The sequence below is a fragment of the Ylistrum balloti genome, unplaced genomic scaffold (genome assembly GCF_031769215.1).
Source record: "Ylistrum balloti isolate Yb309-2 unplaced genomic scaffold, AGI_CSIRO_Ybal_v1 Utg369586, whole genome shotgun sequence".
NCBI lineage: Eukaryota > Metazoa > Mollusca > Bivalvia > Pectinida > Pectinidae > Ylistrum > Ylistrum balloti.
Genome location: NW_026781874.1, coordinates 75,001 through 99,295, shown reverse-complemented (window position 1 = coordinate 99,295; position 24,295 = coordinate 75,001). Strand labels below are relative to the sequence as shown.

Sequence of the window (24,295 nt, the reverse complement as noted above, 5' to 3'; positions counted from 1 at the left end):
GAAAAAAAATATAGAAGTTGTTGGATATTTACATTTTGATACTTTAGTATCCCTAAACTAAGGCTCAGTATTCTGGTGTAATACTTAACAGTTGTTATTGATTTAACACTTCAGCGGCTATTTTCCTGGGGCACACCAGTAGTAAAATTTATATCCAAGTTTTATAGTTTTACTAGTGTTATCTAGCTTTAGTTTGAATTTCCTCACATATTTATAGGTCAGTTGGTATTTTGCTATCATTTATATGTTGATAGTGCTAATTTAAGGTCCATTTTGATCCATCTGAGATTGTCCATCTTTAGGGCTTATGACGTTACCAGAGCGTATATATTTGTTATTTATCATATATTTGTTATATATTTATTTGTATATATTAATTCATTGTAAACATCATTGTTATCCATCTTAAATTGTTAAACTTAAACTTCTTCTTTAAGTGGCAATTCCACTCCAGACATTGATACAATGAACCTGTGGTAGTAGGTGTGGACATTAGTGTGTGTTGTCTTTGATAATTTTCGACTTAGGACAAAAATGAGTTGAGGAAACTTCCTCTTGTTTTAAAATTTTAATTATGTAAAGAATAAAGTGAAACAAATACTTCATAATGAAACATATTTTATCTTTTATATCCGTTATTAGGTTAACCACTGTAGATATACAGTAGATTTACATTTTGCGAAACAATAGTCAGAAACATATGTAGTGATTTTTCATACTCAATTGTTGATCAAGTAATTATCTTGTGGTATGATACAATCGCTTGCGCTTGTCGTGAAACAAACATCATACAACGAATGCTTAATGTAAAGGACAGGTCACAGTACGTTAGGATAAACTCAAACGCAATAGAGCGTGAAAGCCGACCTAAACACGTGAAGAAATCCTGTCGTATGTTTACCTGAGCGGTGATGACCCGAAATTCATCGGAGTATTTACCTTACCAGCTACAATATGTAAATTTTTACTAAATCACCTGGACTTATTCCTGGTCATTGTGTACTTAACCGATGCTTGATCCTGGACGCCTCTCTCCTATTTGGAAGTAGCGGGAAGACGAGAGAGAATCCATCAACAAAATGACGGAAACACTGGCGTGGGGAGATTACCTGACGATCGGCATATACTTTGCCGTTGTGATAGTCGTGGGAATCTTGGTACAGTATGCTTACTTTAAAATGTATATCTATATTTAGGAGATTACTAACGGAAATCTGTACCTGTGTTACTAATATGTGTAATTATTAACATAACATCTAATCTACATGTATGTGTTACAACAAAGCATTGTCGTATTATTCTAAGATCGTGTTTGTTTACATTATTTATCCTGGCATATTACATGTATGTATTACATTAAAAATATATCGGCACAAGTGTAGGATTCATTGCGTCACAAACATCATAAGCTTAGAATTGACTGAAGGACATTTTACGTGCTAAAATACAACCACATAGCTGCATTAAATATACCGGAGACGACGCTGTTGGTGAACAGGTAAAATGTTGTGATGCCTTTAAATATTGATACTATATTTGTAACTTCGGAACACAATATGCGTTAACAGGAAACAGTGGGGTGTGTCCACAATTTCCTTTCAGTGTATGACTACATTACACTACCAGTATATGGTTTGTTGATATATTATATCCTGCAAGATATTATTCATGTGTTAATAGCTCAACTATTTATAAATCAAACCATGCATGTTTGTATTTTAAGATCTCTTCATGGATCTCTGTGCTAATTTCCGCTGTATCTATGGTTTAAAAATATGATTGCCCTGAACGTTTACATTGTCTGTTGCTGATACAAATAATGTTTACATACAATTATGTCTTACCATGACCTTTATTTAATACGCATTACGAGCGATGATAAAAATACATAAGACATTTGATCGTCATTTGAGAAGAAGAAAATGCTCACGGCCACTGAACACCCACTGCTCCAGAGTGATCGGTACAGACGGTTGACCATCTACCACTGGGATAGGACGGTGTTGAAATAGGATTGCCTTGTAAATGACCTCTCCCTATTGTCATTTTAGTTAGGTGATCATCCTTTTGGTGAGGGTGTTTTTGTAAAGATATATAAATGTGATAACCTTTTACATTGTATTGTAGTCAACATGTCGGCCAAACAGGGGGAGTTCACAGGGTTATTTTCTGGCGGGAAAAGATATGCACTGGATACCGGTATGACATTTGTGTATCAACATTAAGATAATGCATTTATGTAGCTAGACTCATAAGTGAATTTATATTGCATAAAACTATACATATTGAAATATAGTTAATCAATGACAAATCTCAATGAAACAACCACATTAAAAGAGTTTGGAATAAGTTAAAATAAAATATAAATTTGTTATAATTCAATACAGAATGTATAATTGTTATGAATAGTATAAGATTATATCTTAACTAGATTAAGAAATGTTTACAATATTTCGTTTCGACTGTCATTAGATTGGAGCATCTATCTATGCCAGCAACATAGGAGCCCCAATGTTTATAGGACTTGCCGGTTCAGCTGCAGCCTCTGGACTAGCGGTCACTATATATGAATGGCATGTACGTACTGATGTCTCACAAAAATTACCTAATATTTATTTCACAATGTTTATAACTGAAATAGTTGCCCAACAACGTCATTATTATCAACAAGAAATACTGAATAGCATAGTATTTACCTGCTCAGCTACAATCTGTATTCATTTTTCGGTTTAACTATTTCTGATTTTAAATCTGCATTTAAAACGAGTATTGCCTTGTGTCGATAATCCAGAAATGAAATGGAGAAATGATGAATGATTTATTATGCTTTTCTCTCAGTATCTAATGTCAAGTTACATAGTTTAACAACTTCTTTTTAAATCTATTCTCAGACAATTATCTATGTGTATATGCTGTTATGTATTCATTGTCATGTTTACAATTAGAATTTGATACTTTCAGGCTGCGTTTTTTCTCATCGCGTTGGGCTGGATATTTGTACCAGTGTATGTTTCGTGTGGGGTACGTGTCATTTGCTCCCCATACCTTGTTTAAACAATACTACTCTGTACATGTAAAACGTGTACTTTCTCCTTTTTACTAGGATGAAATATAAGCATCTAATTCCAGCTAATTTGAAAAGTGCCACTCTCCTTGTACTTTTTTCAAGAGCCTCAGTGTAAAGTTTTCTTGTGTTTATATTTAGCTCTATATCATTATCTCTATAATTGAATTTCAGATCGAATTACAGAAATGTTGTTATATTGGTATTTCCTTATATTCTTCCAAGAATCTCTTTGTAAATCTTTCTTTTGTTATTTTAATTTTTTTTTTTTTTTGTCATAACTGTATTGAATTGGAGTTTTGATTATGATAATTTGGTATTGGTACATGAAAAGATCCCAGATGTTTTTACTTAAGCATTATTTATCAGTTTCCATAACAATCACTTGCTGTTATTCTTTCTACATTAACCTCAGTATCTAACACAATAATGGTTACATGTATAGAATTTGAAAACATAAAAAAAGCTTGAGAAATGTCTGATTTGAACAGATTAATGTAACTCGCTAGGTCCCTAATGTTTCCATAGTTACAATATATCATACTTTGTGAACATTCTTAATTTTATGTTATAAGTCTGTTTTGTTTTCAACAGTCTTTTACCACGCCCCAATATTTGCGGAAGAGATATGGAGGAAAGCGGATCCGAATCTACTCATCCATCATGTCTTTGATCGGGTACATCCTCTTTAACATCTCGGTGCGTTATAAATTACTCTCTACCACTAACACTAACTTCTTCATTATGTTTTTTAATTCAGTACAAGCGTCTTTGAAACCTAACTACTGACATGTCTATGTTTTCATTGCAGATTGAGATTTTCACTGGCGCAATGTTTCTACAACAAATCCTCGGATGGAATCTCTATCTCAGTGTCGTTATCATACTCACTGTGACAGCAGTATACACCATTGTTGGTAATTATTGGGAAATGTTCTACACGATTTTTAAGGCATTATATCTCCTCACATGCATCACAGATAACCCCATGTGGCGTGATCAAGTCGCAAAATGGTAACGTCACCAATATCGACGCATATTTCATAGGAAATAGATGTTTGCTTGATGAATAGGTTTTGCAACAATAACAGATTTGTTGCTGTGTTCTTTATCCACAAAGCACACCCATGTAAGGTTGGGTTGAGATATCCCTTTATACAGAACAGACCAATGTTAGGTAGAGATATCCTTGTAAACAGAACAGGCCCATCTTAGGTTAAGATATCTCTGTCTATGGAACATACCCATGTAATGTTGAGGTATCCCTGTCTACGGAACATACCCATGTAATGTAGAGATATCCCTTTTCATGTAACACACCAATGTAACATCACAGTGAGTTTGATTTTCACGTAAATACTTCTAACCATATCTTCTTTCCTAAATATCGCACTTTTAAAAAATGTATTATCCTGATTAATAAATTTTACATGTTTCAATCTTACATTCATCGATATGGTTGAAATCAACAAACTTTACAAGCATACTACGTGTTACAAATAATACGAATTATCTGCGAATTTCTGTCAGTAAATAACATAGAATTACCGTATGTAAAATTCCGAGAAAAAAAGAAGATATTTCTTCTCAATATCGAAATAGAAATTGTTTATAAATGATATTGTACTTCACTTTCATGAAGAAAATTTAAATATTTTTTAAAAGTAATTATAAAAGAGCCATATCCAATTTTAAAATACTATGATAATATTTTTATCACTGTTTAAATAACACTAATTATGTTAAAACTAAGATCTTGAACTGATATGTATGTACATATGTATGTTTACTTCCCTTTCTTCCATGATAATAAGATAATCATAGTTAGTGGAGTACCGGGCACATAGAAGATGTGTAAAGAGAACGATGTTATATTTGAGGGGATCGTGTGTTCATGCATAATTCTGTCGGTATAAGTATGCCGAGGCATACATCAACGTATTTAAAGTCTATTTATTCATATATATCCTTTTTCTTCTTTTCACAGTTCCACTGAAGTAAATTGTATGATTATCTTAACTTAGTTTGATAGATCTTTTGTAATTGAAGCACATGTGTACATTAATTATTTATAATAATATGCAGCACAATTTCATGGTGCATTTTGCTAGATAAAAGTTTAATGTATCTTGTCGAATATTCTTGATAAAACCAACTAATAGGTCAGCACATAATTTTCTGATTCACAAAATGGCTGCGCAGACATTTTTCACAGAAAAGCGGTGTTCTACACGGCTATTTTCATAATTTTGGTTTTGAAATACTTTCGGATTGAAATTATGATTGGTATTACACTTAAAGTCTTAAGGATTGAGACAAATACCCGATCTAATGGACTGCTTGATTGAAATGTATTGTTTACATTATGTATACACGATATTAACGCTACACACTACTACATAAGACATAACACATTATTCAAATACATATTTCGTCAATCGTCTAATTTGGTGTTCGTTTGTTTTACAGGAGGTCTAGCTGCTGTGATATATACAGATACATTACAAACAATTGTACTAATTATTGGCGCTACCATTCTCTTTATAACCTGTAAGTACTAATTGCAAAATCAAAATTGTGGGGTTTAAGATTTAACTTTGAAATACATCATTATTTTCTATATCAATCTAAACTTATTATCTGATGCTGTTTTCTTCATCATCTTGTGTGTGTATTCATGTGAAGTCTAATACATATATGTATGTTTGGTTTCACTGTGACTGCCACAATTTATTTGTAGCATGGGTGGATGTTGGTGGCTGGGGCGCAATCCAGGACAAGTTCATGACATCAGCAGCAAACTACACACTTACGAACATGTCAATGTACTCGTGTGGACTACCACGCGAAGACTCATTCCACATTGTCCGTGATGCGGTCACAGGAGACATCCCATGGCCTGGTGCTCTTTTGGGACTGTCAACATTGGGCTTGTACGTTTGGACTCAAGATCAGGTAGTTGATTGCATCGGTATTTGTACCTACTTTGAAGAAAAGACATGTTCCTCTCATATCTGTCTTTTCTGTTTCTCATTCCTTGATACAACACGTTACCTTCATTTTAACATCTTATTTCATAACACTTTGCGTCATCTTCATCATTACATCTGATTTCTAAATACATCATGTCATCTTCATTATCACATCTGATTCGTTAGCACTCGTCGACTTAAAATCGTTTTATCTATTAAATTAATATCATCAATCACAGGCAAATCCAGAAAATTCGAAAATGTTTGTCAATTCGCAATCAAATGTATTTCTGCTACAAACTGGTGACAGTGATATTATAAAACTTGTTTTTTCTACAGCTTATTGTACAAAGGTGTCTGTCGGCTAGAAACATGAATCACTCTAAAGGTGGAGCATTGCTTGGAGGTCTACTGAAACTCACGTCTTTTCTTATGTTTGTTATTCCCGGCATGGTCAGTCGGATTAAATATCCTCGTATGTATCTCATGTATCAAAATCAAAATAACACAAGGAATCTTTTAAACATACAATAATTGATTATCAAGCTCAAAAATTTATCTGCAAGCTTCTAAGTTTTTTTTTCTAACAGAAGAGGACGAATAAAGAAACTGCAGCACAATATCAAGTCTTAGTCTTTAAGATGTGAATTTTAGATTTAAGTATATAATTTTACCAACAATATAGTACACAATCAAGCATAGTATTCAGATGCTTATTTTAAGACAACACGTTCCCTAGAAAATATATTTGAATCCTTTTGTTTTACAGAGGAGGTTGCATGTGCAGATCCAGACAAATGCTTTGAGATCTGTCAAAATAGGGCTGGATGTTCAAATCTGGCCTACCCACTACTTGTCCTTCGTATTCTGCCGGAAGGTCCGTATTTGAATCATATTAAAACAGTTATTTTGATCTAACATAGTTACCTTTGCCATTTGGATTGTCAGTAATAACACTGTAAATACTAAATAAAGATGTTCCATGTACGTATGGTCAATGCATACATTTAGGGAAATGGCACGTCAGTTGGGCATTTTACAACATAGTGGAAACGCGAAAGTTCCATTTATAATAGATGTTCATTTTCTTTAAGGTATTCGCGGCTTAATGCTGGCGGCACTGTTGGCAGCGCTGATGAGCTCTCTAACGTCGATATTAAACAGTGCCAGTTCTGTAATTACGTTGGACGTTTGGCGCATGTACAGAAAAAACGCCAAGAATACAGAACTGATGATAGTGGGTCGAGTGACTGTGCTTATCCTCGTCGTGACAAGTATACTATGGCTACCAGTAATGGAAAAAGTCCAGGGAGGACAGTTCTGGGCGTACATGCAGTCTATCAGAAGTTATTTGATCCCTCCATGGTGTATACTCTTTCTTTTGGGAGTGTTCTGGAAACGTACAACGGAAGCGGTACGACATAATTTGATATTAATTTCTGGTTCTTTAACATAGTTATTATATAACTTATATTTTATCCAAAACTGATTTAGTAAGGCATTATTCAAACGGATAAAACCACTGTGAGTTATTTCCCTTACACCTCATCTACAGCTGAATGCAGGTTAAATATTATCGCTGTAATGTAAACAGTCGAATAGACTGTACGATTTCTTTTTCGCCTATGACGACAAAGACTTTCTGTCATGACATCTAACGAGATGCAGCGAGCTGTTTCCTCTCTAGAGCTTTCTAGTTCGCCTTTCGGTTGTCTGTATGAACAATTTTTTATCATCCGACGTTTCTTTTAATTTCTTATTCATTCACTTTTTTTTTCCTGGTGTTGACATTCTTATCCTGATTTTGTTGCAAGTTGAGTAAAGCGTTGTCAGGTTTTGCGCCAGCGTGTTTAATTTTTATATTTGTCCTTTAGCCACATTGTTAAGTATTTTGTAATTTGAAATTATTTAAAAAAAAAAAAAAAAAAAGTATTATGATGATGCACAGTTGTTAAAACGGCGCACCATTTATATGCAGGGTGTTTTCTGGGGCCTGATTGTGTGTCTGGTGATCGGGGTAATTAGAATGGTGCTGGACTTTGTTTACACGCCGCCGAACTGTGGCAGTGGCGACCCAGACACCAGGCCGGACATTGTCAGCAAGGTCGATTTCTTACACTTCGCCACCATCTTGGCTGTCATCGCTACCATTGTGATGGTTGTTATCAGCCTGTTGACTGAACCACGCCCAGAGCGGAAGGTAACATACGTGTATAACTTCTACAGTTAATAGATAAATAAAAACAATAATTGAGATTTTTCATCTTAAATAATGGAAATAATTGCTACATAACCGTAAACAATAGCATAACAAAGAGTTTTATTTTCATTATTGCATAAGAAATGAGAGAGAGAGAGAGAGAGAGAGAGAGAGAGAGAGAGAGAGAGAGAGAGAGAGCAGAACGTTTTAAGTCCCCCACAGTATTTTTCTTACTATTATTATTTTAATAAGGTTATTTAAATTGCATCTTTAGCTGCGGCGTGTGACGTTCTGGACAAGAAATGACCCTTTAGAACCGGATCTTGACTCCGAGGACGAGGAAATGGCGGACGAGGAAGATGACACAAAATCAGGGACAACTGATGATGAAACAGGTACATCCGTGATATATATACGTTCTTTATTGAAATAACGATAACTAAGCTATTTCAATATTAACCACTTTATTTTGATTTATGTCAATTAATATTTTTTCATCTAAATTTGTAAACGGTAAAAAATCCAGCAAGTCTCGATATACAGTACTTCCTTATAATTATTCAATTATGTGATAATGAAAAACAAATGAGTCTAGTATAAAAAAACCTTAATGTGCAAATGTATTTTGTTATGTAATGTATATTCAAAATGCACTACATATCGTCTGTTTGAAATTCAGAAATGTGCAATTTTATTTGACATTTATTTGCTTCATTGGTTTGATTTTGTTCAAATGTTCATAACAGAAAAAAATGTTGCGTTAGCCTTGACAAATCTCACTTTCGAAGTGGAAAGCCCTTAACTAAAACGTGGATGTGCATACACTTTTTGATATCAAACATTTTTTGTGACGCCGAAATCTCACTGTTTTTCACTTTATAATTTTCGATATATCAATATGATATTCTAACCATACCTTGAGTGCTCAGAATTGTTATTTATCTTTTTCGAAATAGATGTATATATACCGTCTTTCAATGTATTTGAATATTGTTTTACAGGTGCGTTAGGTAACTTCAAGAGATACTGTTACAACTGGGTATGTGGAACAACGGACCAACCTAAACAGAAGCTGACGTCAGAACAGAAACGTGCCCTGAGAGCAAAATTGACCTCTATACATCAGACAAAGTTCTGGAGGAAAACACTGAATGCATTTGCAATAGCGTTAGCAACATTTACTGTATTTCTCATTGGATTTTTCTACTGAAGAATATGTATTAAAACATTGATGGATGGACCAGTTCATGTATTAATTGTAAACACTGTAGCGTTCGGATTCAGATCGAATTCATTCTACATTTTCATAGCGGACAGTTTTGTGTTAGTATTATGCAATCGGAATCATTGTTTTGTGATATCGTGCTTCTGTCTTGTATCTGTAATGCAACTTCCAACGCGATGTTGAAAGCTATGCTGGTGCTGTTACCATTGTGACAATGAAACATCATATATAACTAAATTTTCATCTACGCATTTGCAGCGTTCATTTTTTTACACTGGAGCATCTCATATTATGCATTGTACATTAAGTTTACATTGATTGAAATAAGAATTTTATTGATGATAAGAAATACGAATTACTTTTTTTATTTATCTTTGTCGAATATAACTATCTTGCTGACGTACATTTCGTCTCTCCATCTTTGCTCTGTTTCTAAAAAAGCAAACAACCGCCATGACGATAGACAAAGTGAAGACGATGACCAAGATTATTGCAGCAATGACACCAGCGTGACTTGTTTTGGTAAAATTGTGAGTCTTACCTCCTGAAAGACAAATTATATATTATATTATAAATAATGATCATTTAAAATGTATCTCATCAATATGACAATATCTACAAGCAATCTGTGAGCCCAGTTTTATCTTAAAGTCAATAAAACTTTCAACTTTCTTGATCAAATACTTTACAAAATATTGATGGATTAGATTTTGTTTGAATGATAATTTTTTTGTCGACTCACCATTGTCCCGAGCTGCATACGCAATGGTAAATGTATTAGAGTTGGTCAACCCCGCAGGTAATAACCATACAATATAGACGTTCTCATTGGAACTGTTTACAACCATGTTTTCTGTCCTGTTGCTGCATTCCTGACGAAGGAGGTAGTCTGTAGAGTCATGTCCTAAACGTAGAAATATAACCTAGTGTAATTCTTTACAATTTATTGGTATACAATGTCTTGAATCATTATTTAAACTGTTCAAAATATTTACGAAAAGAAATTTGGATCGGTGTTGACTTAAATTATTATTATCATGCAATTTTAACCGGAAGAGAACGTTTTGAAGAAAATCATGGCCTATTCTGATAAGTACTGTCATACCAAATGGGAATTAATTTTTGTAAGAAGTACGTTGTATGCAGCGTGCTGCAGTTGTATATGAAGTATGATGTAGTTAAGTAGATACTGCTTTAAAATTTTTCGAGAGTACCCTTACCCTAAACCAAATGAGAAATAACTTTTCATTTCTTACCACCCATTGAGAACACTTAGATAATAATTGATATTCTTTGTTTGTGCTGCAGACAGAAAGTCGCCATCAAGTTGTCTGTATTTGGTTCAGGGAACATAGGTTGTTTTGTTCTAAAATCGTAGTCTAAATGAGGTATCATATCTCTGTATTGTTCAGGTGTCTCACGATAACCGAGGGCTTCAAAACGAGAAATACGAGGCCTTCCGTTTGATAGCTTACCCGAATCCTCGGGACTGTACATAAACTGTCATCCTGTTTTACAATAGTATTGGTTGTGGCTTAACCATGAATGCTTCATTTTTGCTTAGCGACACTAGAAACATTCTCATCATGAAAGGGTGTTCGATTGATTTCGTTTAACGAAATAGTTTACATATCATGTAAATTGATGAAGATGAAGCTTATTGCTATCTCGTCACACCAACTTCTGATGAGGATCAAGCTTATTGCCATCTCGCCACACTACTTCTGATGAGGATCAAGTTAATTGCCATCTCGCCACACTACTTCTGATAAGGATCGAGCTTATTGCCATCTCGTCACACTACTTCTGATGAGGATCAGGCTTATTGCCATCTCGCCACACTACTTCTGATGAGGATCAAGCTTATTGCCATCTCGCCACACTACTTCTGATGAGGATCAGGCTTATTGCCATCTCGCCACACTACTTCTGATGAGGATCAAGCTTATTGCCATCTCGCCACACTACTTCTGATGAGGATCAGGCTTATTGCCATCTCGTCACACTACTTCTGATGAGGATCAAGCTTATTGCCATCTCGCCACACTACTTCTGATGAGGATCAGGCTTATTGCCATCTCGTCACACTACTTCTGATGAGGATCAAGCTTATTGCCATCTCGTCACACTACTTCTGATGAGGATCAAGCTTATTGCCATCTCGTCACACTACTTCTGATGAGGATCAAGCTTATTGCCATCTCGTCACACTACTTCTGATGAGGATCAAGCTTATTGCCATCTCGTCACACTACTTCTGATGAGGATCAAGCTTATTGTCATCTCGTAACACTACTTCTGATGAGGATCAAGCTTATTGCCATCTCGTCACACTACTTCTGATGAGGATCAAGCTTATTGCCATCTCGTCACACTACTTCTGATGAGGATCAAGCTTATTGCAATCTCGTCACACTACTTCTGATGAGGATCAAGCTTATTGCCATCTCGTCACACTACTTCTGATGAGGATCAAGATTATTGCAATCTCGTCACACTACTTCTGATGAGGATCAAGCTTATTGCCATCTCGTCACACTACTTCTGATGAGGATCAAGCTTATTGCCATCTCGTCACACTACTTCTGATGAGGATCGGGCTTATTGTCATCTCGTCACACTACTTCTGATGAGGATCAGGCTTATTGCCATCTCGTCACACTACTTCTGATGAGGATCAAGCTTATTGCCATCTCGTCACACTACTTCTGATGAGGATCAAGCTTATTGCCATCTCGTCACACTACTTCTGATAAGGATCGGGCTTATTGTCATCTCGTCACACTACTTCTGATGAGGATCAAGCTTATTGCCATCTCGTCATACTATTTCTGAGGAAGATGTTCAATCTCTATTCAACATAAGAAGTTATAACATACTTACTAGTTACAAATGGTATTTTGATATCTACAACTTAAACGTACCGTCATATAAGCTGAGACTTGACATGGAACAGTTAGATCCATGATTGATGACAACTGATTGCATCACCACTTGTATTGTGTAATCCTTCTCTTCAGCGATCAGTCGCCACTGGCAATGGTACACACTAGAATTCAGAAGACGTAATAGCATAAGAACCGAGAAAGACCAATACACGAGTTTTGGTTTGAAATTTGAATTTCATAGTCTGAGAGTTTTTCATAAAGCAGAGCTAAAATGAAAAAAAAAGTTTCATAAATCACATACGAAAAACACTAATTTAAGAACCCTTCTGTCACATGATCGACTTTTGCAGCAAGTATATTAGAAGTTACGACTGACATTGCTGCTTAATGTGATATCCAAGACAATTATCCAGACAACGCCCCTCGCCAATGGTAGTCTTCATTGTAAGTAACTACTGAGGAATTAAGGGATTACGGTCATACTTACTTGTTTGTGACATTTTGGTTCCCTGGGAAGTCTAGTTGCTTCTGTTCTTTTGTAGCTTCTAATTCAACTACCTGGTTATCACATACCAGGCTGCCTAGAAATCATTATCAAAAATGCATTTGATTAGACCAAGAGATAGGAAGCTCTTGATGACTGTTATACGCTTCACATCAACAAAAGGTTTTCATCAGACATTTTGGTTTTCAAAATGAAGATATTATAGAAATATAGATTGATGTTAGAAATCAGTATGAACTCGCCAGGTTTTTACACACGTGTTACAACAATCACTAATGTGATGCGTGTTATATATCATACTACGGCGGGAGTATGTTTACTTACATTATATTATTCAATAATTATATGAATGAAAATAAAGATCCTTTTTAACAGTTGAAATCACTTGAAAATTAGCGAAGTCTCCTATCAGCTTTTCTAAAAGACTGTATGTTTAGCATTGATTTGAGGTAACACATAGTACAACAGGCTAGCTTTATGAGAAAGCTTACAGCCATGATTAATCTACCTACACATACACTTACCACACACATACTGAAGATGAACAATACTAAATATCAGAAGTACCAAAAACACGTCTCTCGCCATTGATAAGTAGGTCCCATGAAATCATTCTATTCCCTTCCAACAAAAAGCACTGTATTGTGGCTCAGCTCCTAAAACAAAAAGTATTGATAGGAAAGTCGGCAATGTATGTTTCATAATTTGAAATCGAAGATTTCTGAATATCGCGTTGAATTTCAGTGAAGCAGAAATCTTTTTCTTAATTTGATGCGGTAAAGTTTAGTTACTTTATCACTCACCTATCCATCACGTATATAGCAGTAAACTCTCTGGGAGCAGATCGTACATGCAGTGTCGACATATCCGCACCATTAATCTCCGATTTAACAACCCTGTATGAGTGTGGTCAAAGGATCAAGGTAATCCGAATATGTTTAAGTGTGGGTAAACTTTTAACTGTATTAAAATCGATAGAGAGAGAGTAAACAACAAGCTATTGCTAATGAATGCAGTGGTGTCACTGTGGTCTTTGGACAATGGTCAGAACCTTATACTTAACCCATCAGTACGAAAATTTCCATGCTAAGTCAGGATACATTGGCCTCAAATTAAATTGCTACATAATTAATCGGTTTTTTTTTTATTTTGTTCGTTTGTTTGTTTTTTGTTTTTATTTTGTGGTTTTGGGTTTTTTAAGGGGGTGGGGTTGCTATCGTGGGATATTTTATGTTTTATATGTATATGTGTGTGAAGGAGGGATGAGTTCTTTTTTTCTTATTATTATGGTTGTTACCTCTTAAAACAAAAGAAATCTTTACCGAGGGAGTGAAGAACGGCATGGGAGCTTAATTTATGATTGAATCATTGAAATATCGAAACGAAATAAAGCTTCACATCAAAATTTTAACACCAAAATATCTGACAATTTGATAACTAAGATATTGTAACAGAAATGAGGTGTAAGGGTTACCAAACAAACAAATCTTCCACAAGTCTTCCACAATGTCGTTTCTGTTTGAAAGCACATACGTCTCATTTAAAAATATGGGTACCAAGACTACAATAACTTGAAGAGGGGTTATTCTCTAGGTATGTTCAATAACTCTTCACCGATGAAAACTTGTCCTATTTCACCGCCAGAGGTTTTCTAGAATTAACTATCTTATAAAAAATACATGGATTTTTAACAGGGGTGATATCTTCTGTCTTACATTTAGTTTGTTCTTTAATTCAAAAATTGAATATCTCAAGATATCATTGATATTGAATTGGGAAAAAAAGAAGAAATATATTTGTATATTTTCCATTTCGTAGATATATAGACTAAAACTAATAACATAAATAAAACAGAACTGAATCCCTATTTTACTTCCGGAAAGACATACATTGTAATAAATGTCTTCGTAATACTTTGTCAGTGGTTTTGATATTGATTAACAAGCACACACCTACCTAGATCTACTCAGAATCGAGTACTAGAGACTATACCATATAGTAAGTGTAGTGTACATAATATATACCATTAGATAAAGCTATATACAACCTAGGTACATATCTACGGTTCACTCATGTGTGTAAGTAAAATGTATTTATACACATACATATCGAAACAGTTGAAAGATGGTTATTTTAACATAGAAACGGATTCATTTTCTATCAATGCATTTAATGTCCATGACCATTAAATGTTTGAATTCATGTTTTCATATTTGTTACAAAAACTGAAAAAGAAAGTGGTGACATGATGTCTAAATTTAGGCCATATTGACTTATAATATACACTATTGTCCATGCGTGTTTATAGCCGGTTGGACTATTTCTATTGTGTTAAGTATTGTTGTTGGGATTTGTCGTGGTCAACTGGCTTGAGAACCCTATGGATTTAAACTGGACATTGGATCGTAAGTTGTAAATCAAACACGCATTTCGCTCAAACAACGCTATTTGTAACAGTTAAAAAATACGATAACGACCTATTACAATACGGTTGTTTCATCATCATGAGAAGGTATTGACGAAAACAATGTTCGCTCTTTGCTCGATTTAAACTTCCATTTCTATTGTCGACATGATAACGACCGCTGTGTGTGTACGGGTGGCTAGTCCGTGTGCTGACCAGTAAATAATAACACACACGACCATTCCGGTCAGTAACCAAGCTCAGAATATTCTACAAATTGGACAGAAATATTTCAGGGCAGATACAACTAAGGAAATGATGTCACCTGGTATGTATTAAGGCTCCAGTTTTATTTTTGGACACACGTATTGAAAAACATTAATATGAATTCAAATAGAAGTTGTAGCTATTGGCTATGTGTAAACGACCTAACCGACAATTACCTGTACAGAACTGCTAAGCATTGTACAGGAACACAATATATGTAGTGTGGTTATAGAATAAAAACCATATCTTCTGACTGAACTGTTATCGCAATTCTTTCCCTAGGAACGACCATGAAGGCTGTTGGATCGTGTCTGTTGTTGTTTATGCTTATCGCCCAAGGTAAGTCTATACAGATATACAGAATCTTAAATTTGGTATATATCGAGCGATATAGTATGGTGTATTCATTTACTATTGACTATCAAGTTAATGATTTTATCTGAAAGCAAATTATGTCTTCGATTGATTGAAGTTATTTGTGTACACCTATTGTCAATAATAGTTTGTTTTTTTGTTTTTTTTGTTTTTTGTTTTTGTTTTTTTTCGTTTCATACAAATAACTTGTCAAATGCACAATGCCAAATAAATATTACAGCTATTTCTGAACGTATCCAATCCCTCTCGGTGACGTATCCAATCCCTTTTGGTGACGTATCCAATCCTTCTCGGTGACGTATCCAATCCCTTTCGGTGACGTATCCAATTCCTTTCGGTGACGTATCCCATCCGCTTCGGTGACGTATTCAATCCCTCGCGGTGGTGTATCCAATCCCTCTCGGTGACGTATCCGTTCCCTCTAGGTGACGTATCCAATTCCTCTCGGTGACGTTTCAATCCCTCTCAGTGACGTATCCAATCCCTGTCGGTGACGTATCCCATCCCTTTCGGTGACGTATCCAATCTCTCTCTATGACGTATCCAATCCCTTTCGATGACGTATCCAATCCCTCTCGGTGACGTATCCAATCCCTGTCGTTGACGTATCAAATCCCTTTCGGTGCCGGTACAAGCAGCAGCATTAGATAACGTTAACTAGCTGAAGGGATAACTACGACACGCCTCTAGAGGCTTCACACTGACAAGTCCATACGCTTTGATATTTCATCATAAAACTACATAGTTTCAAGTATAAATTGATTACTACTCTTTGAACAGTGTTTGGTGCGTGTGACATAGTGAACCGACGGGCAGAATCGGAAGAGATAGCTACACAAGATCTCCAATACTTATACTCCCCAGGATGGAGGGTTTCGTACTACTCGTAAGTACTGGTGGAGGGAAGATTTAGTAGAAATGTCGATTACACACTGTCTGGGGTACAGGGTTTCTTACAACACGTAAGTACTAAAGGTGGGAGGATTTAGTAGAAATGTCGATTACACACTGTCTGGGGTACAGGGTTTCTTACAACACGTAAGTACTAAAGGTGGGAGGATTTAGTAGAGATATCGATTACACACTGTCTGGGGTACAGGGTTTCTTACTACACGTAAGTACTAGTGATGGTGGGATTTAGTAGAAATGTCGATTACACACTCTCTGGGGTACAGGGTTTCTTACAACACGTAAGTACTAAAGGTGGGAGGATTTAGTAGAGATATCGATTACACACTCTCTGGGGTACAGGGTTTCTTACTACACGTAAGTACTAGTGATGGGAAGATTTAGTAGAAATGTCGATTACACACTCTCTGGGGCACAGGGTTTCTTACTACACGTAAGTACTAGTGATGGGAAGATTTAGTAGAAATGTCGATTGCACACTCTCTGGGGTACAGACTTTCTTACAAATCCTTAATACTTGTGGTGGGGATACTTCGTGGAGAGTCGAATACCCGTACTCCCTCGAGTAGAGGGTTTCTAGCTTATTGTATATACCAACAGTGAGAATATTCAGTGAGTAGAGATACCAGTAACCTTTACTCACTGGGAGTGTCTGTTTTCTGACAGAGATTTAGTAGAAATACCCTGTGTCAGAATGGCCATTGTCTGTCCTCACTCGAGTAGAGTGTTTCCTATTTCTAGTGAGAACTTTGATGTTTAAGTGAAATCGTTATAACGCTATGAATGTCCGATATCTCCACTACTGTTTTCTTACATATTAGAAGTCCTAGTGAATGATGTGAATATATCATAATAAAACAAACTCCCTGAGTGGACGGTAGTATTATTCTCATTTTTGTTTTTTTTTTGGGTTTTTTTTTTTTCTGTTTTTTTTTCTTCCAATTTTTCAAGTACCATTTGCGGAGGAAATTGAAATAAAAACCTCTTTTTTAATTGAAACGAATCTTATTGCATAAATATTACATGATAGGACGTAATTTACCTCATCTTATCAATGTCCTCTCCACATCACGGTAATACATGTGCAAAATTTAGCAATTGCCGTATCACATATGTTTTATGGAATATTAGAAAAGTAAAAATATTAAATAAATTTATAAAAAGTTGGGAATTCAGTTCTGTTTATATCTGTCCGTATTAAACCTAATAATACATTATCATGTTTATATTGCAGAAGCATGGACTGCAAATGGCTTATAAATGGTTCGGATACTGACACAGCTTTCCGTGTCCTTGTAGACGTGACATATCTCAGTATTGAAAATAGCCCCGGATGTTCGTACGATGGACTGTCCATCTACGACGGTAAGGTTGCTGGTCATTTCTGAACATGGATGATTAACAAAATATAAGAGAGGACTGTTGATTGTAGATTAGACTACCTATTCTGTTGTATTTATCCTAAATCTAAGATCTTGTATTATGGTTAGGCTCGAAGCGACATTACAGAATAAAATTTAATATAATACTTCAGTAACATAAAAGAAAATAATCAATTTGGTTTAATTTCATTGAGAAAGGAATATTATCTGACATATAAAACCGAACAACAAAAATTCTATCGGAAAAGGAACTCTTTGACCGTTTATTTGTTAAGAGATACACACCATATGTATAGCAATATTGTACCTTGAAGACTCAGTTATTGAAGCGATTGGGAAATGTTTCCATTTTCTTTTCGAAAATCCTGAATCAAATACTGATTGTTATCTATAATGACTCGCTGGCAATTACTCGCTTAGTTACTGCCGGACTAAGGATATCTAGAATGTCAGTCCTATTTATATGGGACAAGGCGAAGCTGTGTACTTTTGGAATATAAATGGTCGCAATGTGAGGTCAATTCTCCTATGAGATGTGCTTTTTTTATTCCAAGTTGAAATAATAGCCGTTAACTGGAAACATGACGTTAAAGACGGCAATATGACCGTTTATAGATTCAGCACGGAAACCTGATGTTAAATTGTCAAATTATTTATTTCATTATGGATAAAGTATCATAATAATTAATTCTTAAGAGTTAATATTTTTGTTGCAGCTTTATTTATATATAATATATAAAAAAAAATATAGGATAAATTCACGTGAGTGAGCTTCCTTCCTTTTTACGGATACATGGTGAGGTAGTGACGGTCAATGGACATGTGAATGTCACTCAGTTTAAGCTGATTAATCTCTGTATCTTTATAGGCAGACAGTAACGTAACAAATACATACGTAACCAATGAATACAATCACTTAGTAAAAGATATGTAGTTTACATTGTGTTCCGGTGTATAACAAATCGATGACTTTATCACGTCGCAGGATCTTCGACCAGTGCCAGCCTCCTGGGACGGATTTGTAACCGTTTGCCAACAGGGCGTATGTACCTGATGAGCGGTCAGTTCGCATTGCTCAGACTCAAATCCGACTCCAGTGTACAGGCGACGGGGTTCTCCGTGCGATACCTGAAATACAAGCCTACTAGTAAGTAAGACTTTGTGTATCCACGTACATAACCTGAAAAGGTGATATAAATGAAGAGTGACTTTCAATAAAAGATTCATAATTGTATTCAGTAGAACCAAATAATGAATTAAACTGCATCATACAGCTGTTTCGTCCTACTACGTCCTGTCAGCGATGCTTATTGTCTAAATTGCTAAAACCTGGAAGGTGAATGAGAAATTCTAAAGTGGTCGAAATGAATGTCAAAAGCTAGACAATAATTTGCACTGACACCAGTATTCAATTTTCATAATTTTCATATTTGATTATTCCAGAAGAACTCTAACTAAACTTTAATTCTAAGCCTTGTCACGCATGAATTTATTAAGTCATACAAGCTACAGAAACTCAGCACTGTGTACCAAATGCAATCTCGACGATTTTACAAGAGCATCGTACAAAAGACACCAACGTAAATAAGAAATCCAAATTTGGAATGAGATAAACAAGAGTCAAAATATGAATTTAAATGCATCGTACAGATGTTTGCATTTCGAGAGTTGCTGTTCACGTATATACACCGACCTTAAGGTAAAACTAAATTGGTGTACACATACATATACTTACCTGTAGGTATAACTAAGTTGATGTACACATACATATACTTACCTGTAGGTAAAACTAAATTGGTGTACACATACATATACGTACCTGTAGGTATAACTAAGTTGATGTACACATACATATACTTACCTGTAGGTAAAACTAAATTGGTGTACACTTACATTTTCTTACCTGTAGGTAAAACTAAATTGATGTACACATACATATACTTACCTGTAGGTAAAAACCGAAATTGCTGTATATATGTACTTACCTGTAGGTAAAAATTAAAGCTGCTGTACACACACATATATATACACTTACCTGTAGGTAAAACTGGAATTGCTGAACATATAAACTTACCTGTAGAGAAACCTATATTTACTGTACACACACATAAACCTACCTTTAGGTAAAACAAGAGTTGTACACACACACATACACCCACACAAACATATATATATATACATACATATATACCTATCCGTAAGCGAAACTTTAAACCTGATTCTAAGCATCCCAATACATAGAACTCCTTGAACAAATGTACAGGTATTGGGAGGACTGGGAGGATTTAGAAGACAGAGAGTTACCGTGTTTTTGAAATAATTATTTCTGAACTTGCCAAGTGTTTGAACATAACAGTATTTGGTGATCTGAATGCAAAACCATAGCAAAGAGGACACATAATTAGCTTTGTGTAGCTCAACATACACAACACAAGCGTCTCTGTTATTGAAATATGCAAAATCTAATGTAAGAAAACTTGAATAAATATAATGTAGATCACTTTTGTATATGCAATCTTAATGTTGACAGCGCCATCTACAGCGTGTACAAGTACCGTATCCTTGACAGCAAGTACGGCACTGACCTATCTGACGTCACCAGACTTCCCAAGTCAACAGGACGCGTATGTACTTTCTCGTCATGGAATATTGATCATGTTAAGTTTAGTGTAAAGCCAATTTTTTTTCTAATTCTCTGAAGTTCAAAATATCGTAACCCTGAAATAAAAGGTTATTATTACATTTGCCTTTATGTTTTAATATATGAATTTCCCGTTTACATAATGGAGTTTAGAAAAGGATGATTTTAAATTCTTGTTACAGACGTTGAAAAATGATTTTAATGGGATTTGTGATTAATCAATTATGAAAAACTAATTTGTCATTAATCATATCAGGTTTTCCACATGTACGTGGTTGATTAGCGCTAGCAGTGGATCCAGCACACTGACCATCACGGTGGTATTCCTGGACATCGCGGGGGAGGAGTCACTCACGATCTATGACGGCGAGTTACACAATTACATATAGTTTGGTCATAGTTGATCAAACGGAAATTCTAGATACTGAGAGGGGTTTAAAGAACAGATCTTAACATTTCTAGTTATCAAAATGGTATGATGAAATGGTTTCAACATTGTAGCATCAACATGTTTTTTTTTCTAGAAGAAAAAAAAATTATACTCAGAGGTCTAATCTAGCAATTATACAATTCAGATGAGAAATAAACAAAACAGAAACGGAGGACTAACGATTTTAAACTTTTTTGGTTTGTTTAGGTTCTGACAATACTGCTAGTCAACTAGTAAGTCTAAGCACTGACCGAACGACCTTCACTGACGCAACAACAGTGACCACCACTGCAGACAAGGCCTTTATACAGTTTAGTACGGCTGTCATGGAGTCTGTCAGGACTGGATTTATTGTGTCTTACAATGAGTCTGCGTCGTCCGCAACAACAGGTATGGCAACGATTGCGCACAACAATTATCGCTGAGCGATGATGAAGATGACAAAAAATATCAGAAGTGAAAATAAACTCGGTAAAGAATGGAGGAAAAACTGGATTAAAAACTAAATACTAAGAATTAGCAGAGGTGTGATTTATATGTTGAGATTTGTGAAGTTGTATTGGCATATATCGGATATTTGACACATCGGCAATACATCTAACTTGTTATCACTATTGCTATTTTCTATTTGCTAATCCAGTCGCCGCCACATCTGCTTCCCCTCTCGCTGCTACAACGACATACACAGCCCCCTCTTCATGCGATTCCGGCACAATCACCGTCGCTGCTGCTTCCGGGTCATCAGGGTTCATCACTACGCCGGGTTACCCAGAATTCTATGGACAGTAAGCATACCTTGTAGAGTTGTGACAATACTAACATAGGGTTGTAGTGATGATATATAGCTGGTATAATGACAAGGAATTATGACTGGATTTTAAAATCGTTTTGCTGCAAGAGCATAATGTTGAAGTTTAAGGACATAGGTGATGATATAGATTTATGAATTTATAAACATGAATAAGACACATTCCCAAGCTTTGAAAACGTGCTCACTTAGTGGGGAAAGGGGACAAGGAATTGAGTTTCTGCTCTGTTCAGACGACTCTTTTTAATTTTGAAAACATTGATGCCAAGGTTTCAGCAACTATGATACGATCTTTTTCCAAAAGCTTCTTACATAAATTCCTTTTTATTTGCGTGTATTACTTACTCTTATCGTAATCGGTGTTGGCTATCTTCACTTGTTTGTTTCCGCAGTAACCTGGACTGTAATTGGCTGATACAGGCGTCGTCAGGGGAACAAATATCTTTGAGTGCAGTTGATTCGTCACTAGAGAATAGTGATGAGTGTAGCGGTGATAAGGTCTCTCTGTATGACGGTATGTCACCTATTATCGTAAAATTTAAGTAAATGATACCGATTTCACTATTTATTATTTATTATATATAATATTGAGTTTCATGATCTTCAAACAAAGAAAAAAATTAATATTGATAGTGTCGGGTAAAAACATCTTTCTTGTGTCATATCACTGAAACATGCAATTAAATTATCTAATATCGCTGAAAAATATTACATTATATAGTATCACTGAAAGACATCATGTTATTATGTAATATTAATGAAAGATTCTACTATGTAATATCACCGAAACATCTTATTAAATGTATTTAAGTTGTATAACGGAAACATATCATTGTATTATGCTATTAAAGATCCAATGTTATGTTGCTTTAAGTTGAAGCAGAAAATGGACACATATAATTTTGACATTATGCACCATTCTTTTTTAACATGACACATTCTTGATACTTTGAAAGGTCCCTCCACAAATTATCCCCTCCTGGCTAGTTTCTGTGGGAGTTCGTTCCAGAGCGTTAACAGTACCGGAACAAGTATTCTCATAGTGTTCACATCCGATGGCTCGGCATCAGACAGGGGCTTTAAGTTCCAGTATACTGTTACCACACACGGTCTGTTATACTTAATATATTCACTAATTTGTACCAGTAAGCAATGATGTGATCTCGTAATTTTTGGATATGATTGAAAGTTATAAGGATTTCACTCACTGAAATCATGTATTTTGAAGTTGTATCTCTGTCAGGTATGGAATTATTAGATATCTATTTCCTTGTCCAAGAGATCCCTATGGACTGATTTGTTAAATCCTAGTGACATGATTATATTACAGCTTTATTACACGATGTATGTAAGTAAAGTGGTAGACCTCATTAAATTACAGACACCCCGTCATGTGTTGACACTGGGAAAAATATTACGAATCTAAACGCAACGACTACTGTACAGTACTTCACCTCGGCAAACTACCCAAATAACTACTCCAGGTATGACTTTCAGCATCTACCTAAATCGTATTTGCTTGATTAACTCCAAGGAAACAAAAATGGTGTAGGCACTTTATCATCACCACTATGATTTTATTGGAATATATCCACTTCAATGTTGTTCTATTCCTCAAATAGGACGCGATATTACTTTCTTGAATTGACCATGATTTACATGGCGGGTGAAGAAAAGAACGCTCATCCTTTAGTAACACCTGTTCGTATTATCCTTACAATTTTTCGGCGGTTTCTGTGTAATTATTTAAGCTCATATTTTCCCTAGTTTTATGAATTTTAAATTTGCATTTAGATTCTTCTAACATGTCTGTATGTTTTGTTTGTGTTTATGTAATTTGTCAATTTGGCATTATGTTGTGCATTCCATTAGCAACGAAGCGTCATACTGGCTTATCTACAACCCTTCTGGTGAGGGTGTTATCAAGATACAGGTGGAGGATTCCCGAATAGAGGCCAGCTACCCTTGTTCATACGACAAGGTCACTCTTTACAAAGGTATGTACTGGCAATCTTCAAATTTAGACTACCTCAGAATTAGTTAATATTTTGAAAAGAAGGACAAATGAAGACTAACCATTACAATGGGTCACATGTTTTGGTTAAATGTATTTTGATCTTTACTTTAAATAAATTTCCTGCTTTGCATAACGATTTGTTTAACAAATTGCTAGATAAAAGTTTCTTTATACATTCAAGATATGAAATGAAAATGCTGTTTACTTG

At 35.3% G+C, this 24,295-nt stretch overlaps 3 protein-coding genes across 3 annotated transcripts in view; 2 read left to right on the top strand and 1 right to left on the bottom strand.

The window, feature by feature from the left end:
• The first annotated feature begins 1,079 nt into the window (after window positions 1-1,079).
• On the top strand, window positions 1,080-9,446 carry LOC132543939 (sodium/glucose cotransporter 4-like). Its single transcript, XM_060207496.1, has 14 exons — window positions 1,080-1,157; window positions 2,128-2,199; window positions 2,473-2,577; window positions 2,962-3,021; window positions 3,659-3,763; window positions 3,876-3,981; window positions 5,534-5,614; window positions 5,805-6,019; window positions 6,376-6,511; window positions 6,806-6,913; window positions 7,131-7,450; window positions 8,015-8,236; window positions 8,511-8,631; window positions 9,238-9,446. The coding sequence occupies exons 1-14, from the start codon at window positions 1,080-1,082 to the stop codon at window positions 9,444-9,446; spliced, it is 1,938 nt and encodes a 645-aa protein (XP_060063479.1).
• A 383-nt stretch (window positions 9,447-9,829) lies between these two features.
• Window positions 9,830-13,442, bottom strand: LOC132544048 (uncharacterized). Its single transcript, XM_060207617.1, has 5 exons — window positions 13,379-13,442; window positions 12,837-12,930; window positions 12,386-12,510; window positions 10,204-10,365; window positions 9,830-10,005 (listed from the first exon to the last, which is right to left on the bottom strand). Exons 1-5 carry the CDS (start codon window positions 13,440-13,442, stop codon window positions 9,830-9,832), a joined length of 621 nt encoding a protein of 206 aa, XP_060063600.1.
• A 2,131-nt stretch (window positions 13,443-15,573) lies between these two features.
• LOC132544008 (deleted in malignant brain tumors 1 protein-like) overlaps window positions 15,574-24,295 on the top strand; it is a 10,508-nt gene continuing 1,786 nt past the window's right edge. Inside the window, exons 1-13 of the mRNA XM_060207570.1 lie at window positions 15,574-15,586; window positions 15,808-15,864; window positions 16,681-16,786; window positions 18,044-18,174; window positions 19,177-19,338; window positions 20,722-20,815; window positions 21,089-21,198; window positions 21,470-21,652; window positions 21,903-22,047; window positions 22,463-22,584; window positions 23,027-23,179; window positions 23,452-23,554; window positions 23,943-24,067. Of these exons, the coding sequence (XP_060063553.1) occupies window positions 15,574-15,586; window positions 15,808-15,864; window positions 16,681-16,786; window positions 18,044-18,174; window positions 19,177-19,338; window positions 20,722-20,815; window positions 21,089-21,198; window positions 21,470-21,652; window positions 21,903-22,047; window positions 22,463-22,584; window positions 23,027-23,179; window positions 23,452-23,554; window positions 23,943-24,067 (1,504 nt within the window). The remainder of the gene's footprint in view (window positions 15,587-15,807; window positions 15,865-16,680; window positions 16,787-18,043; window positions 18,175-19,176; window positions 19,339-20,721; window positions 20,816-21,088; window positions 21,199-21,469; window positions 21,653-21,902; window positions 22,048-22,462; window positions 22,585-23,026; window positions 23,180-23,451; window positions 23,555-23,942; window positions 24,068-24,295) is intronic.